This window comes from Microtus oregoni, unplaced genomic scaffold (assembly GCF_018167655.1).
Source record: "Microtus oregoni isolate MIOR12 unplaced genomic scaffold, Mior012 000043F_ref0000047, whole genome shotgun sequence".
NCBI classification, from domain to species: Eukaryota; Metazoa; Chordata; class Mammalia; order Rodentia; family Cricetidae; genus Microtus; species Microtus oregoni.
This window is the reverse complement of record NW_024543210.1, coordinates 21,829,719-21,848,668: the sequence shown is the minus strand read 5'-3', so window position 1 is coordinate 21,848,668 and position 18,950 is coordinate 21,829,719. Positions and strand designations below refer to the sequence as shown.

At 37.8% G+C, this 18,950-nt stretch overlaps 1 protein-coding gene across 1 annotated transcript in view; it reads left to right on the top strand.

Moving 5' to 3' along the window:
* Positions 1-18,950, top strand: part of LOC121434301 (neurexin-3-beta-like) — a 291,587-nt gene that overhangs the window by 104,623 nt on the left and 168,014 nt on the right. Inside the window, exon 3 of the mRNA XM_041633108.1 lies at positions 4,067-4,238. Within this exon, the coding sequence (XP_041489042.1) occupies positions 4,067-4,238 (172 nt within the window). The remainder of the gene's footprint in view (positions 1-4,066; positions 4,239-18,950) is intronic.

Genomic DNA, 18,950 nt, shown 5'->3' with positions numbered 1-18,950 from the left:
CCTCTTGAATGCACTTGAAAATGATTGGTAATGTCTTCTGATTTGCCACTTGTCTTTGTTTTTAATATCAAGAAAGAACATAGATTGAGGCGATTGCCTTGGTACCAGCTTGGTGGTAAAGGGTATGAAGTTATTAAAACTTAGAGCCACGTTGCTTCTGCAACTACATTTTCTTGTGTTCAAAAGGCTTATAAAAGGTGCCAAAAATGTGGCAAGAAAGCAACTCCAAAACTGTGACAGGAAATCAACCCTGAAAAAAAGTTCCGTTTGCAAAAATTTGTATTTATTTTCACAATAGATCTTGATGGCAATGCCTGCCAAACCAAGCAGGCCTTAGCGCACACTACTACTTCCAATTACACTAATGAGAAGAGAAAGGAGTGACATATTGCAACCTGGAAGTATGCATAGCCGTGTGGCAGATGCTTCACACGTAATCCACATAACAGGCTTCGGGGACAGCCATTTGCCCCTCCCTCTCATCACATGCCCTTTTATAAGTAAACTGCAAAGGTCATGCAGTTTTATTATTTTTAATAAATTAGAGGTGGTATTTTATTGTACTGTGCTAAAAACCCATGCATGATCATCCTACTGAACTAATTAAATTCACTAATAATGACAGGTCATTTTTTATGGGAAAATGTCCACACAGTCTCCCCATTTTCATCTATCTCATATATATATATATATATATATATATATATATGTGTGTGTGTGTGTGTGTGTATGTATATATATATATGTATGTATGTATGTATATATATATATTTAACTTAGAAAATACAATTATGTAGGAATGATAGAATGGCTCAGTTTGTAGAGCATTTGCCTTAATCACTAGCACCCACATTTAAAAAAGTAACAACAGGCATAATGGTATGTATCTGTACCACAGTGTGTGGGAGTAAGATCTCTGAAGGACACTGTCTAGCCAGTCTAGCCCAATGGGTAAGCTTCAAGCCACTGAGAGGCTCTGTGTCAGAGAGAATAGCTGAGGCTGTCTTCCAGCTTCTACACTGTGTATACAAACCTGCAAACACACATATGCACACACACACATATTAGTAAAAGAGAAAGCCAACTACTGCAGTGTTCATCACATGAACCATATTATTTCATTATAATAGTCCTTTGAAGAATGGGAAAGTGGTAAAATAATGGCTTCAGAATAGTTAAGTAAGTTGCCACAAGCTCTTGGTGTGGGGATAGGGGAGATGACGTGAAGCTAATGTGTTTTTCCTTCACGTCTTTCCTCCTGTAGACACGTGAACCACAGGAGTTTATTTTCATGGCATCTGCTATGATCGATTCAAGCCTGGGCAACTATATGGGTATTTGCCACAAGGCTTCCGTGACTTCTAATGAACTGCAACGAAGCAGTTAGCCATGGATTATAATGCCACTGTGGTCCCATGACAAATGACAAGGAAATGATGATAATGAAGTTTTATTACTGCGAATAAAGCGACTGCATCTGAGGTCTAGCACAGTCACATTTACCACTGTGAGAAGCAAAGAGAAACAGTCTGCGGATAGGGTCTACACTGCATTTGACAATGTGCTGACAGGACTAGGATCCTTTGAATGTCCCGACTCTAATGGCAAATGTGTGGCACCTAAGATAAGGACCAAATATTTATTCTGGCAGAGATCAAATCTTTTCTTGTCCTGAATCTATTATAGATCTTGCAGAAAATCTGCCCAAGAATATATCTTGCCCATCAACGAACTCCATGAGCCAGAACTGCCCTTTGCCCCCACTGTCATTGAAAGCTGCCGAGCGCTGAGGTCTCCATTCCCTTTAGAACGCTAACACTGTTCTCAAGCCATGATTAATTAGTGACTCACAGCTGAGCTGAATCACTAGCAGGCTTTTCCATGCATACGGGATTGATGTAGTAGTTTCTCAAAGGAAGATCCGCAACTCAATAAACAGCCCACGCATGGAGGGTGGGCAGAGGAGCAATGGCTTCTGAAGTTATGGCTTTTTAACTCCTCCAGTTCTGCCATCCTGTAAATATGTGCTGATTCAGGCTTTTATACCCTTGCTTGTTTCCCTATGAGGGCATGAACACCCACCTACCCGTTCTTTCCCACATCATTAAAGAAATGAATAATGAACGCCACCTCTCCAAGACAGAACAAATGCGTTATTTTCTTGCCAGATTCCCTGAGGATCAGAGAAAAAAAGTTGAATTCTAACATAATATGATTCATTATGACCATGAACACTGTAAGAAAGACACTATCATAGTGACCATTACATCAATAATTCCCAGGGCTAGGTACGTTCTTTAAATAGAGAGATGAAACAAATCAAAGCAAATCCCAGATCACACTGATACCAATCAACAGAAATGAGTCTGTTTAGTCGCCATGTGGGAAGGCACTGGAACACTTTTCTCAAGGTTTACAGACTTAGAAATGCAGGAAATTGTTTTCGTCGTGCAACAAACTCTGTGGGCACAAAAGAAGCAATAATGTCTACCCCAGGTCTGCTCTTCTGAGTCCTGACAACATATTCATCAGTCCATCTATATTACCCCCTTCTAAAACCAAGACCCTTGGGTGCTGGTCATTTACTTAATCAGGTGTGAGATGTATCTTCATAGGAAGGGACAAAAAAATAAATAAATGGTAAGTTGAAGAAAGCATGCCTCATTGGAAACTACATTAATTGCACCAAAATATATGGAAACCAGTATCCATTCTGCAAGAAATCTTAATGTATAGGTATACTAAGTGCTTAAGAATACATTTATGTATTGAGTGAATGAATTAAAGAGTGAATGAAGGAATATTAAATCTGAGCATCTATAAAAATTTCCTAGAACTTAAGTAGTGTGAATTCTGTTCTTTAACTATACTATTTTTCATTTCTCCCCCCTTCCACTCCTCGAACAAAAGAATAGTGAATAAAAAAAGCTGATGAAGAAATCCTGTGACTCAGATTTGTAAATATCAGAATGACAACTAAATTTTATTACTACCAAGCGCCCAGCCTAGTTCCAATAAGCCAGACAACTAGAAAGACGGAGAAAAAATATTCACCCTTCTCTTTTACTTTGTCCATGCTGATACTCTCCCGAGCAGACTTGTTCTTCCAGGAGGTTGAAAGAAGTTGATTGTATCTGACCAGGAAGGCCACTTTCATTTTGTTTCATTGTGAATACCAATTCCAACTCTTAGTCATAACCAATTATTAGGCTGTAAGAAAAAGAGTTATAATAGCATTGTGACGTATAGTTCAGCATTTCCGGGCATTTTTTCTGGAGGTGGATGATCTCATCTCCATCCCCATCATCTCCATCATCTTTCTATTCATTGCCACAATGTCTGTCTTCTAGAATCCATTGCAATTTCTCTGCCTCCAAAGTCAGTTTGAACTACCAATGGTACCTTCTGCTGTGTAGCGAAAGCTCCAGAATATATTTTATCTCTAGATTAACTGAACAATAGGGCTAGAAATCTGGGAAGATTGATAGTCACCAGTTCTGAAAACTCCTGCACAATTTCATTGCCCATTGTGAAAAATACCTTTTGAGTGTGAGTTGGAGCCCCAAAAAGCATCAAGGACCTGGTCTATGATATCAATTTCTCAGACATTGGATTCTAAGATTTTGGTACCCCTCCCCTTTACCTTGAATATTCCAAAATGGGAAGGCAGGCTCATAGTTTCTCTTTAATCCTGAATCTTAATTGTGAAATAATTCTACTAACTTCTTTTAAAAGACAGACCCAATCCCTCTCTCAGAAATGATGTTCACCGTAGAGGGCTTCACTCTCGAGATTTCTGTCACACTAACATCAGTATTCACCGACGGTCATTGAATGCTGTAACTTGTACTGCTCAGGCAGTGAGAACAATTTGGGTGGCTTTATACTATTTTTTTTTTATGTTCAGGATGAAAGCCCATGGAGAAATATAGGATACTATTATTAGCTTCATACTGACAGCTCCCTCCGGCAACCTACAAGTTTATTGCTATTTGGAGGATCAACTTTAAAGGGAGTAAACCCTGCAGTCAGTGACAATCATGCCCTTTGTATTTCTTTATTACAGGAACAAGGGAAAATTGGAGTTGTCTTCAATATCGGCACCGTGGACATCTCCATCAAAGAAGAGAGGACCCCTGTCAATGACGGCAAATACCACGTGGTGCGCTTTACCAGAAATGGCGGCAATGCCACACTTCAGGTGGACAACTGGCCAGTGAATGAACATTATCCTACAGGTAACATCTTCTCGTTTGGCCTCCCCAAATCACCTCTGATACTATGACAGCCATGACATCTTTTCTCATGACTGATGCCAGTTTATAGGCAAAGAATATGTCAATGCCTTTTGTCTGAGAAAGAAAGTTTGTTTGTTTTTTTTTAAGATTAGAACAGTGTAAGTGGCTTCTGGAGACTTACTGACTATGCACTGAACATTTTGATTTGCAAATGATTTGATAAAGCAATGCTGCCTGACTGGTTCATATTGAAGGTAAATATTATAAGGTTTCTAGTGGAAGAAAGGGACATCACCCTTGTTTTGGGGGATTGTTGATAATCATAAGATAATGGATGAGATATCCGGTCTATGTGGTGCTATATTGTTAGGTGTGATTGCAGGGACAGATGGCAAGAGGTGGCAGAGAGAATAGAGCAGCAAGTTTATTAAACTTGAATTCATGAGCATTAACTCAGGGGAGCAATGAGAAGAATCAAGAGTAGAGATTTTTATTTATTTGAATTTGCCAAGTGATTTTCTCTTGCTCACACTAAGCCTGTGTTGCTCTTTAGAGTCTGGTCCTAGCAGTGATTTTCCTAGGAAGCACGCTGGCATGGGAGACAGAGGGGCTAATCATGCATTTGAATTTCACAGCCCTGGTGTGTGCAGCAGCAAAATCCCAGAACCAGATGGCAAACCAAGGGCAGGGAGAGAGAAGGTTGCTTCTTTAGAGAAACTCATTCAAATAGTCCCTTAGCTTCCTCTCTCATCGTTCCAGTCTCCTACCAAGAGTCCTGAGCCCTGGCCATGAAAATCCTAAAAAGAGAAGGGAGAATACCCAGTGAGAAGCTTTCCCTCCATAATTGTGTTGCAACCTAATGGACAGATGACAGAAAATAGCTTAGGAGATGGCCCTTTTCACTAATGTGAACAAGATGCATGTCTAACTCACTGTATGATGCTCTGACTTCCCCCATTTTTGTCTGTTTTCTCTTGCTTCTTCAACACCAAGATGAGCACACTGATAATGAAGCTTAAATTACATTTTCAGGACTCTGGGCATTTTAGTTAAAAATTATCAGGCCTGAAAGAAATATTCACCATAAACTTGTATACTTTCGGCCCAAGATAGTTTTCTCAGTAGCTTAAAGGCAACGATTGAGGTTTCATGCTTTAAATCAGTGTTACATTTTAAAAGCCGATCAATAGTGTGTGCTGCTTGGATCTTCTTTAATATTCAGATTCTCCTCATTCCTGGTTTAAGAGTTATGGAAGCAATTGTCCCAAGGCACCGAAGCAATAAACACACTAATTAATCAATTACCCTATCTACTCCTATATCTGTCATCCTGGATTTTCCCCAACAGCCAGCTCAGCCAGTGATGGAGTTCTGGTAGGATTTTTTTAGATTGTCACAAAAATTAACCACTGGGAAGTTATCTTTGATCATCTGAAAGAGCCAGAGGTGCTAGGAGTTGCTGCAACTTTTTGTCAACACCCACATTCCCTGGACACGAATAGACTTTATTTTCAAATGTTTCTTGCTTAAACCCTGGGGTATGTGATAGTCAAAAGAGGAGGGAAGAGGAAGTGAAATACCAGAGACCTTAAAAGCTGTTCATTTATTTGCTCATAGAAAAAAGAAAATCCATCTTCCTTTCTCTATGCATATTACCATTGACACTAAAATTGCTGCTGTGAGGTTCGTTGTGTCTCTGGGAAGAACTTCAAAGATTCCTCAGTTGATGTTAACTCCTTGCTCAGAGTCAATGGAGACTCCTCACATGTGTGGCCAGCAATGAGAAAGCACTGGGGTGGTCATTTTAAAGTCACAGATACCTAAGAACACCGGTGACCCTTGGTGCACACCTCTCCCTTTGTGTCGTTAGTTCTAAATTATGGGTTGCCTCCCACAGGCTTTCAGAGCAGGATAAACCTGTCTTTAATGGCAGAACTTGCCCTGACGACTGTTAGCATCACTGGTAACTCTCATGCAGCTGTAATAAATGCTATTATTGTTGTCAGGGTATAGCCTTGCAGTTAGCAGTATGTGCCTTAGAGACACCTGATGAGTTGAGAACTTTTTCTTTTTTATCAGTTGTATGTCTCAGGCAACTGGATTAAGACCTTGAAATGCCCTAAGTATTAAAATATTTGGTGCCTTTCCCCACATATAATTCAAGATAAAAATAACAGTGAACCATGAAATAAGGGTAAGAATTTCTAACAGTTCTGATTTTTCTCCTCTGATGATTACTTTAGTGTTGGGAATGCATCAGATTCCTTCTTCAGAACTGCTCATTTATTTCCCCTTGTATTTATTTTGCTGGTTATCTAGTTCCAGACTTTCCATGAGGCACTGAGACTCACCACCCATCTGGTTTGCAATCCTGATGTATAGATGTAACGATACTTTCAGAGTCATTGGCAGGTTCAGTTAGAAGAACACATGTGAAATCTCAACGAAAGCTAGATGATAATGTAAGCAGATAATAAATGATAGCTACATTACTAGACATGCACACTTTACACATGATTCATTTTGACTATTTGCTAGCCTATGAGTTGGGGAAACTAGATATTTCTATTCTCCAGTTCAAATCAAAATAATACACTCTGGCAGGTTCTGTTGCCAGCCTATGATTACATAGTAACTGAAGAACAAAATGAAGACAAGGTTACCCTCTTCCCAATTAGATCCTGTATTTTTTTTAATCTTGACCCCAAAGTGATGATGAGATGATTTTAACAGTGCATAACCATAAATGTGAATTGCCCTAGATCAATTTATTTCTTTACAGCCATATTATATTTCAAAAGTCTTATAAGACTTCCTAACAGTCTCATGGACCTTGATTATCTTAATTTCCGTCTTATGAGATTGAAAGAATGCATTTAACTAAACGTAAGGAATCATTACCACAATATTAAAAAGTTTAGTTTATTTTGAACTTGGAACCACAATGGTCTCTGTTTCCAAGAAAGGAGCACAGCACCAATCTATCTAATCTTGACATAATTTCTCCAAAAAAAAATAATAAATTGACATGTCCTCCTTTTCCCCAAATCATTATGTTATATTGACAATAGCAAATGACTAGCAACTATCAAGAAAGTTCAGGAGCATCTCACCATAAAGATCAGTTTTAGTAGCCACACAAAGGTAGTTGTCAAGAAAAGTGGGGGAGAACATTTACATTTAAGGAAGAAAACAAGTATTAACACAGTGAGCCCAAGTTGTCCTCCCCATGACAGCAGAGTGCTCTCATGGGCCATTGAGAGTAATGTGTACTTTAAGGGGGCAGTTCTTTCATATAGAGTAGCTCCTCCCAATTAGTCACTGCAGTTGCTTCATTCCAAGGGCACACTCTCGTGAGTCACTCTTGCTCAGCACATCCAAAGGGACCAACTGAAAATCAGGATGAATGGGTCATCTCCTGAATCTTTCCACAGCCATTTATAGGCGTTTGCTTGGCCTTGCGGAAACATCCTACTGTGAAATATTGAGAGCCCAGTTGGGGCCAGAACATGCAGCCTTGGTTCTTTGTGAATCAGTGAGTAGCCAAGATGGAAATAGTTCTATAGCAATTGGGATCTTCTATCACTTGATTCTGGGGGATTGAACTCAAAAATGACTTCTTCCTTTGAACCTGAAAAGAGAAAGGCTAAGGAAGAGGAGAGGGAAATAAAAAGAGAATCAGCTCGGAGCTATCATCCAGGCACTGACAAATACGCCATATAAAGCCTCTGATTGCTCTCTCTACACAATGCCTTGGTAAGGACAAGGGAGGGGAGGTGAAAGGTGAGTAGAATGTGGGGAATTAATTTTAACCCTGGCTCTGGGCCCCCTGTGAGGCTCAGCTGAATAGGATTGTTCACGATTCACTCGTCACTGCGAGTGGGTGGCCATTGTACCACCAGGACTTTCAGGGTCCTGGTCATGGTACCCTACGAACTTGTCAGGTGAAAGCCAGCCCTTTGAGAAAGGAAGAATGATAAGGAGTTCCAAATGCATAGGACCCCTATTTTCCCACCCAAGAGCTTGTTAAGAAGAACTAGACCTCATAGATTTTTCCCTTTGATATTGTATATCAAGTCAATTGAGGTACTCTTGACTGAAATTCTTATCATCGTTTTCCTAGTCAGTTTTCTTTGAATTTCCTGAAATACCTGAGACAATTAACTAACACAGAGAAAAACAGTGAACTAACACAAAGAAAAAAAGCGTGCTTAAGCTTATGCATCAGGAGGTTGGTATTCAACATCTGAAGCAGTTAACTTTACCAACTTGTAAGAGAGGAAAATTTGCTTTGGTTCACAATTCTGGGATTTTCAGTCCAAGATTGAGCAGACTCATTTGTTTCTGAGTCTCTGGTGAACGTACACATAGTGGAAGAAATTTCACCTCATTTTTCCGAAAACAGAGAAGATACACATTGGTCTAAGACCCTCCCAAAAAGACACACTGATGATAAATAAGTATACAGCTGCTTCTAATGATGCCATCCAGGAAACCAAGTCTTTAGCATGTAGACCTTTGGAAAGGCATTCATCTAAAGCATGGAAAATTCTGAGAGGCTAAACAACTTGCCCAGTGTCTCAATAGCACGAGGACAGACTCAAGATTCCTACCTGATCCTCATACAGCACCACCTCAAACATCCTGTCCATTGTGCTATTTCTGAGTTCTTATTTTATTGATAACTTCACTGTCTTGGTGATGAATAAATAAAACATTCCCTGAAACAGAAATCCATGCCTGGAGCAGGTTCAGTAGTAATGTTTCTGAACCTTGGTACTATTCACATTCTGGGCTAAGTGATTCTGCCATGCATTATAGCTGGTGCAGTGGTATGCTCTCGGGAGCATCGTAAGATATTGAATAGCATCTGTGATTTCTGCCCGCTGTGAGCAAGTAGCAGGTTTCCACCATGTCTTCACTTCAGAGTAAAACCATCAATGACAAAAAAATCATTAAATTAATAATAGTGCCTTAAAATTTATTTCCATTACTTGCCATTCTGTTGTAGTTTAGAGGACATGATGTGAGACGAGAGATTTTGCACATATATACCTCATGCCAAGACATGGAAGAGTTAAAAACGAAGACTATAAATAAACCGTCGATAAGATACCGAAATTTCCTAGGCCTTAGGTTTTCATTAATTCCTAGCCAGGGGGTTTTCTTTCCTTGGCTTTTCTTGCAAACATGCCGGGCCTTGCGAGATTGGAAGCCTGCACTACTACAAGCCTCATCTCACTGCTCACTCATCCGTTCAGCGTTTGTGTTCCTTTCAGTTCAACAGGAGGCAAGCAGAGATAGGAAAGTCCTACAAAAGGAATCAAAAAGTACAAACACAATCAAGAGGGAAAGCTGTGTTTGAACTTGGATTCAAGACTGCGGAGATAAAAGGCAGCTAGAGGAAAGCTCATTTAATTAATGTGTTTGAACATTCTTTGCTACGTTTAAAAAAATGCTCTCATAAGTAAATTCCTCAAACAGGCAGGAAACATATCAATAAATCAATCAGACCAATCCTTTCTAAATATTTGCACTGCAGAATATTCTCAAGTTTGTAAGTCCGAATTAAGATTCACAAGATTTGAGTTTCTTTTGTCAAATAACTTTAACATCCTTTACTTAGTCTTGGGTGGCAACTGGATCACACAACCTATGTGTACATTTAAATGGTAAACTACTGTCTACTTAGTTTCACGTTAAAATCCCATGGAAATGACAGTGAAATGCCAGTACTCAGACACCAGTCTCATGTGTAAATGTGGTAGCTGATGATGATCATGATCTTTGTATCCACTAAAATGCCAACTTTTAGGGTCTATACCTAGATAGTTGAAATTTACATTGTAACAAGATTCACATTAAAAAATTGTGACACACTGGGCTAGGCATTGAGAATTATCGATGCAGATATGTTTAATAATCACTGATATTAGGAACCTCAAACCATTGTTTTCATCTTGCAGACTTAACAATCCTATTAGTATTGTCTGATATGACAGCCGTATAGCACATGTAACCACGCAGTAAATGTGATGGAGCTGGTATTAGTGAGGTTCTGAGGTTTTAATTTTGTTGTAAATTATGCCTTGGCACTAAATACTTCGAATACATGTTTTTCATTTAATTTTTATAGTTCATTAGCTCTCATCAAACAATATAGGACACAATACATTATGTATTATTTCCTTTTGCCTATTTTCTACTGTCAATGTCTCCATTATGTCATCAATAGGATATTAGCCATCTACCTCCGTGTACCTTCTGACACTACCTAATATGATGCAGCCACAGGGACAATAGCTCAATGTGACTCAGAGAGTTGTGGAAAGGCAAGAAAGGATGGTGACTGAACGTAGACTTCCGGAATCTTTCTATGTGCTTTGACAAAGACCCACTTCCTCTTCACTCACCTCTTACCACCTTGAGTAAGTTTCCATCGTTGAGATGTTTCTTTGTGCCCCAGGTCCAGGGTTGTTCATTTTCTCCCATTAAAAATAATTGATGGCTCAGACTGACATTCAATTTGGGAAATTTCTAAAGGAGTGCTGCCAGAGATGTGTTTCTTAAGCAGAAGTGACAGTATACCCTTTATTAAGCTATATTTGTATTCTCTGACAACATGATTATGGAGCAAATCCATCAGCAACCCTGACCATAAAAACAAAAACAAAACTAAACCATTTTATTTTATCTGTAAACTCAAGATTGTGGACTGAGATTGCTGGTCTACCCCCAGTGTTCTTTAGCCCCAGTTAAACACCCAAGGAAGATAACTGTACTTGCAGCCGTCACCTCAGTATTGTTTCTCCCTTGTTGGACACAGCTGAGTATAATGTCTTTAATATTTATTTTCATCCCTACTGCAGTTTCCCCTCTCTCCACTCCTCCCAGCTCCTCACCCTACACCTCACCTCTGCCCCTATACCAATCCACTCCTCCTCCATTTCTCTTCAGAATATGGCTGGCTTCCCATGTATAAAACAAAACATGGCATAGCAAGTCACAGTAAGATTTAGCATCTCCCCTCCCCCCTTGTATTAAGGCTGGGCAAGGCAACCCAGTATGAGGAATAGGGTCCCCAAAACCAGCCAAAGAATCAAAGACAGCTGCTGCTCCCACTGTTAGGAGTCCCACAAGAAGACCAGGCTCCATAACTGTGACTTACATGCAGAGGTCCTACATCAGTCCCATGCAGGCTTCCTTGTTGTCAGTTCATTCTCCTAGTGTCCCTATGACCCCAGCTTAGTTGATTCACTCCCACAATTTCTGTGCTACACTCACTCCAGCATATCTCAAGGGCAGGACCGACAGTCTGTAGGTCTAAGGTTACGTGGCTGCTTTGGTCTCCCAATCCCTACGCTGATGTTCTTGATAATTTTGTTTGTTTGTTTGAGAAAATCTTATGCATTGAAGTTTACTCAGAAAGATAGAGAATTGACAAAGAAGCAAGTTTCCATCTTGCTTGTTCTCCCTTTCTTCAGAAACCTAGAGTTGTAAAAAGAGTCCCACAGTGAAGGGTTTGCATCAAAGAAGCAAAATGGAGTAGGAGATGCCCACACCAAATTGTAGACAAGATCATTCTCGCCATTAATTCCACATTCACAGACAAGACAAACTGCTTGACTTTGAAATACCCTGAAAGTTGAATGTGGGGTTTATTTTTGCTTTATGGATTAGGAAACACACTAGAGAGTTTAAGTTTGATTTGCCCTTGGAGATGCTTGTATACAACCTGGGCCTTTGAGGTTGTAATACACTCAATTTTGTGGCTTATTTAGAAATTCTGACCTTAACTCAAATCTTCAAATTATAATTTTTTTCTGTAAAGGTAATCCCTGGAATTATTTTTGTGAAGCTAAATCTCCAATTGGTGCCTAGTCTAGAAATAGCACTTCTCTGGATCCATGGATGTTTACCTTTATCCATATCTTAAGTGGCATTTGTTGGGCTTTGGAAACCTCTTTTTTTTTAGGATCCCATTAAACCTCCTAGTGCCATATCTAAGCAGGCAAAAGGAGCTTTATTACATGGAAGTCTTTTTTACTGCTTGATGGTCTTGCTTGAGGGATGGGAAGTGGAGAAAGAATGCTTCATATATTTTTCTTTATGTTTTGTCTTATCAGACAACCCTTTCTCCTTAGTGAATTCCCAGTCACAAGATAAATAGCCATGCATCTTGCAAGTTAAATGCAATTATTTCTATCATGCCTAGAGCCTTTTTCCTCCCTGTAAATGTCCCTTAGTAGATGATAAGCATTTCAGTGGAAACTGCAGATGTCTGCTAATGCTAAAATTAAGTGTAATCACACACAAGACCAAAGCTACAAAGAAACCCTGTCTTGAAAAACAAAACAAAAAAGACAAAAAGAATATATATATATGCATATATAAAATTTAGATATAAAGAAGGACATAATATGGATGCTAAAATATTTTAGATCAAGGGAGGAGGAATACATGAATATTTGGTACATAGGAATTTGCCCCAAGGCATTAAGCTAGTATATAACTCAAGGTTATTTATACAGGAGTTAAATAACACACACAACAGAGCTGGTTATAATAATGAAGATATATATCAGATAATATGGTAGCAATTACAGTAACTATAGACATTATTTATACCCAATTCATTTGTGAACAGGGTGTGCTTTTTAGTATTGGCTGTTCAGAACAAGAGTAATTTTGCTACATACTCCTATTGAACTTCATAGTATAAACAGCTCAGTCTGGGTTCTGGCTTATGTTAGCCCTCATTCTTAGTAAGCTACAATGGGATTTAGAGAAAGTAGAATTTTGTAAATTAAAAAGCTTATGTTGACAGAGGTTTCTCTCCTGCCCAGTCCTGCAGCCATTCAGGCCCAAAGAAGCTCACAGAGGTCTACATTAATTATAAAACTGGTTGGCTTACTAGCTCAGGCTTCTTATAACTCTTATAACTTATAATAGTGCATAATTCTTGTCTGTGTTAGCCATGTGGCTTGGTACCTTTCATCAGCGAGGGATTCTCATCTTGCTTCTTCTGTGTCTGGGTGATGGCTGCTGTCTGTATCTTTCCTCTTCCCAGAATTCTTCTGTTCTCATCGCCCTGCCTATACTTCCTGCCTGGTCACCCTGCCTCTACTTCTTGCCTGGCTACTGACCAATAAGCATTTTATTAAACAAGTACAAGAAACAAATATTTACAGGGTAAAACCATTGTCCCACAGCAAGCATATTATATTTTTAGTTCTAAATTAAATTCTCTAGTCAATTAGCTTGATAGTACAAATAATACAAATTTGAGGATTACTTCTGGATATTTTTAATTAGAAATATAAGGGAAATTATTTCTTTTTTCAAAATAATTTTGTGTTTATATGTGTATAAACATATAACTTACAATTGTTGGTTTTCCCTTTCTATTGTGTGGGATCCCAAATTTTAACTAAAGTTGTTGAGTTTGGCAACAAATCCATTTGCTCCGTGAACCAACTGAGCCATCTTGGTAGCACCAAGATTTCTTCATTTCCACCTATTATGCTTATACTTAGTAAGTCACATCCTAGAAATAGTGCTTTAAAGATTGGAGATGTGGGAGGATCACATTTTATGGGACTTTACAATTTTATATATCACATGACATAAAAATGTTAATAGCAGCTTGCTCCTATTATAATGCCAACATTATAATTCACACGATGCTCTTCTCAATTAGAGAAATCATCAAATACTATGTAGCTCTAAATCTAAGTTAGTGTGTGGTGTAGGTTGGAGAGCCTATTATCTCAGAAGTTATAGTTCAATTATAAATAAAAGTTCTGGGATCTATGATTATCTAGGACTACTAACCCAACTATCTCATATGACTTCTTTGTCATTGTTTGTTGGCTACCTTAGAGTTGGCTGAATTCCATGTTTAAATTTTGTATAAGATTTAAGGGTCTCTCTAGTTATTTAAAGTCTAAAAAGAATATTGAATTCTTCTATAAAGAACAATATTCTTTTTAGACTTTAAATAACTAGAGAGACCCTTAAATTTACATACTCATGTGTGTATAATTGTGTATGTGTGTATTATATCCTTTATAATTTTATAAAGTAGAGAGATTAATTAATAGTGGTATATGCTATCAATTATAATCATATTGCAGCTCATCACAAAGAGATAAAGACTTTCCAATATTCTAAAATGCCTGTCAATACCACAGCAGGCTAACAAGAGTAGAGAGGAGGTCAGAAGGGAAGAAAGTAGTAAGGCAAGGACAAAGAAATATTCATAATCTTCAAATTATAGATTTAATTTAGATTTCATTGAATTACTAGTAATGTTTACAATCTGCTGTGTGAGATGCATTTCTTTCTTACACAGCCTTCCATAAATCCTTAATATCAGCCTAGATAATGGGGTTTGTCAAATTCCAATGCTGCCTAAGAAGACTTTGGGATTAGATACACAAGAAGACAATGGCAATTACACAGGAATCAAGCACTAAAAACTATATCAAATCCTATAAATGAGTTAAAAATATGAATCACTGTTTTAAATATCAGAAATATACAAGCCTGTTTATCTGGATGTTGGTATTCCTCCACCATCATCAGTAGAATGGATTTGTATAGAGGCAACCCTTTAGTTCAAATTTACTCACTATCTAACAAATATTTATTCTACATATTACACGTGACCTGTTGTAGGCAATGGGTATACCATGAAAACTGAAACTCAGCTTTCTATTTTTTAGATAATTCAAGAAGGACACATGAACACATGAGCACATGAACAGATAGTCATAGTATTTCTACTGAGCAGTAAAATGCACTTATATTTAACTGAGTTTTTGAATCAAGCTATACTCTAAACCCAAGAGGTAGGTACTGCAATCATGCATAAGACAAAAAAGGATATGTATATATATACATATATATAATTTAGATATAAAGAAGGGCATGATATCGATGCTAAAACACTTGAGATCAAGGGAGAATATTTGATATATGGGAATTTGTCCCAAGATATTAAACTAGTATATAAATCAAGGTTATTTATACAGGCGTTAAATGACAACATTTTACAAATAGACACATAGGTTCCTTTTAAGATCAGCTAACTCTTCCACGTCATAAACTAATATGTGGAGAACCAAAGCTCAAGATCATGTGTCTTAAAAGAAACCTGCCACCTTATCCTGTACCCAGAATTGCACATAGTGAAACAATTATTATTTAAGAGAATTATAGTCAATGAAAGAAGTCAATAATAAGTCAATGAAGTTACCTTCATGTGCCTAAATGATACCTGATTACCAGACAGAGATGAGTGTGTGGAGTTTAAGCTGTTTTAGCGTCCCTAGAATCATGTCAACACACTTTGGCTACCCTTCCTAGACACACACAGTGTAAACTGTGGCATGAAAATTCCATATTTTTCATACTGGAAGAACTAAAAAGATATTATTACAGCTTTATTGATATAGAATTAAACTCCCTGTACATATGAAATCTGTATAATCTGATGAGTTTGGGCTTCTGATTTCATAACCGTATTTTATAAACAAATATAACCACCGTGAAACTTGATGGAGCTTTTCCACTCTCCAGCAGAGAAGTATTAATCTCACTCTTTTTTTTACTGAGAACTCAGGGAAGCCCTGTACATTTGCTATAGATGCTTTTCCCAAAGTGCCAATTTGGTGATTCTACAAACTTCTTTTCCCCACAACTCTTTTTCTTGCTCCACCTTTCAGTGGGAAGCAATTAGGATAGAACTGTTATGCCCCCGTCACATAGAAGCACCGAAGAGGTCAGACTCAGGGTCAGTGGGAGAGTCAAATGTGTTTACTCATTGTTAAAAGCAGCAAACTGAATAAAACCCAAATGTGACCACTGAAGCACTCCAGCTGGAACTGTACAAAGAGCTCAGACTTCTGCTTGAGAAATATAAATTCACATGCAAATTTACGAGGGTGTCTGACGTGGCAGCGTAGGCAGAATACTGACTGTTCCCATTATTAGAGATTTGCGAGATGAGTACTTCTGCCCATTGTGCGACTACCACCCTCCATTTCTAAATGAGATAAATTTGTTTTCATTTTAATCACAGTGTGGCAATGTGGTTTTCTTAGATATCAGTGGCAAGATCTTCATTGCAAATCTCTCTAAATGTCTGAAAACAGAATATTCTGGGGAGAGAAAAGGGTTTATTAGAAGCTATCCTTCAGTAAAGGACTTCAGTGAAATAATACTGACAGAAGGCAACATTCACCCAGTATTAACCCTGAAAATAATCCTTATAACATCTAGAAAGAGATTTGATTCCTGGCATTTTAGAGATAAAGAAAGCCAGCCTGGGAGCTATTGAATAGCATATACCAGGGTCCCACAGCTGGTTGATGATGGGAGCAACCTTGATTTGAATATATCCAGGGGTACCTGGATAGTTTTATTTAGATCAATGATTTGAAAACTTTTTCTCTAAATGGCCACATAGTAATTTTGTAGGCTTTGAAACCCTACATTTAACTGTAAATATTTTATTTATGCATCACATTTATAAATACTGTATATGTGCAGCTACAAAATAGATATCGCAGGGAAGGTCTTTCCGGTCATCATCCAACCCTGTACTTGTATTGCAAAAACAACCACAGATAATCTATTTAGGAATGTGCACAACAGTCTTTTAATAAAATGCAACATGATTTTACATGAACAAGCTGTTAATGGGCCATGTTGAGTTGAGGGACCTCTAAAGAGATAATTTTTATTTTGAAGGTTACATTTATGCTTTTATTGACTCACCAGTCTAATTTTGGATTTTGTTTATTTACTTAAAATTGGGGGACCAAGATAATCTTCAGTGGATGAATTAAATCTCCAGACACAATATTCTATACATAGTTCAGTAGTGTAACTACACAGAGAAACAGAAATGCTAGTGGGGTTAATTTGGGATCAATAACTGGAGAGACACAAAATTGGAAAGGGAATTTAGTTACATGTATTTGAAGATATCAGATACAATAAATAGGAAAAACACACACACCACCACCAGTAACAAAAAAAAAGAAAACACACATATGCAACAATAACAACAAATACTCTTTCCCATCCTTAACATCAAAGGACAGATTGAATCCTGTGTTCATGTATGTTATACCATACCTTGCTTAGAGCAAGAGCTGATGATAACCATGGGAAGCATTGTTTCTCAAGTTCTATTACTGCCCCTGTGTAACTGCAAGCTGAAGCGATCCCAATAGATTTTCCTCCCTCTCCCTTGAGAAGCTGCCAGCTCTTTTACTGAATTCGTAGACATTCAGCCAGTGACCTAGCCAGTTTTCTGAATCCCTCTCTCCAAAGGTGGCAGACACACCTAACATCTTTTCTGTGACCCATTCCTTCTCTGTGTGTTTGAGTTCTCAAAAATGGTGCCTTCATTTTCTTGACATCAGTTGTCTGTCCTGATGTCTTTTGTTGGAGTCGTGAGAACTGACTATCTTTACGTAAGGTTCAGCCTACCTCATGCCATGAAGATTCCGAGATTTTAGAATCTAGTTCACTATTATCAAAGGAACAATACAACAACAAACATGCTATGAATTTTGTTAAAGTGTTTAAAGTAAACTAAAAAAATCCAATTTTGATCTATAGCTTCCTGCTTCCCCTTGTCTCTCATCATTAGAATTATCACCCTACTCCTGGTTTCTGTGCATTGAATTTTCTTTTTGTAGACTCTGCATGTAAGTGAAATCAAGTACTGTTTCCCTTGCAAATCAGCAAAGTAGTTATAAAGGGTGAGTAAACCTAGAAGCCTAAGGTACAACACAAAGACCATCATTATAGCATCATTGTGTACATTCACAAGTGACCATAAACAGGAAGTGATCTTATAAAAAGAAAAAAAAATCATTGTATGAGACAGTGGCTGTGTCCCTTCACTGTATATTCGCCTCATTATTTACATCTTTATCAAGATATCAGGCCATGCTGGGCATCTTAAACAGATGCAATGATCGTTTTAACTCTAAAAATTCAAACCAAGACACACTCTGAATTTTATGTGCAAAATAGGACTCCTTTGCATCTCAGTGACCTTGAGGTTAACTTTAGTAAAGCCATCAATCAAAAATTAAAGTTTCAAATCCCCAAATAGAAAGCAGACCAACCGGGTTTGGGTTTGTTTCCTACAAATCAAATGACATAGAAATGGTTTCCTTTCAAGTCTGTTTTTTGTTAATCAAATGTAGGAAATGCCATGAAAAAATTACATCTGAACTCTCTGTCTCCCTATAAACTACAGTGTCACACATCCTAGTAAAGATTTCCTTTTGTAAGCCCCGGATAAGGGAATGTATTTTAATGTAATAGAAAAATAGCAAATATTTTGTTATCAACCAGTTAAAAATAATGGAAGGATTTTTTGTTAAAACAAAATTTATTTTATTAAAATAATTATTACCACCATTAGGTGGTTTTCTTTTCCCCAAAAGCATGTATTTCCCCAGCTCATCCAGACACAGTGAGAAAATGGAGGGAAAAGGCAGATCATGTGTCTTGGAGACTTAGAAACCATATGTACATCTAACATAAATAGAAATGTGAAATAAGCACATCTATAAACCTTAAGACAGCCAAAGTTTAAAAGTATCTGTTTAATTTTTCTTTATTTGTACAAAACTGCTGGCAATTTATATAAGTGAAAGTCAAACTGAGATGGAAATGCAATGC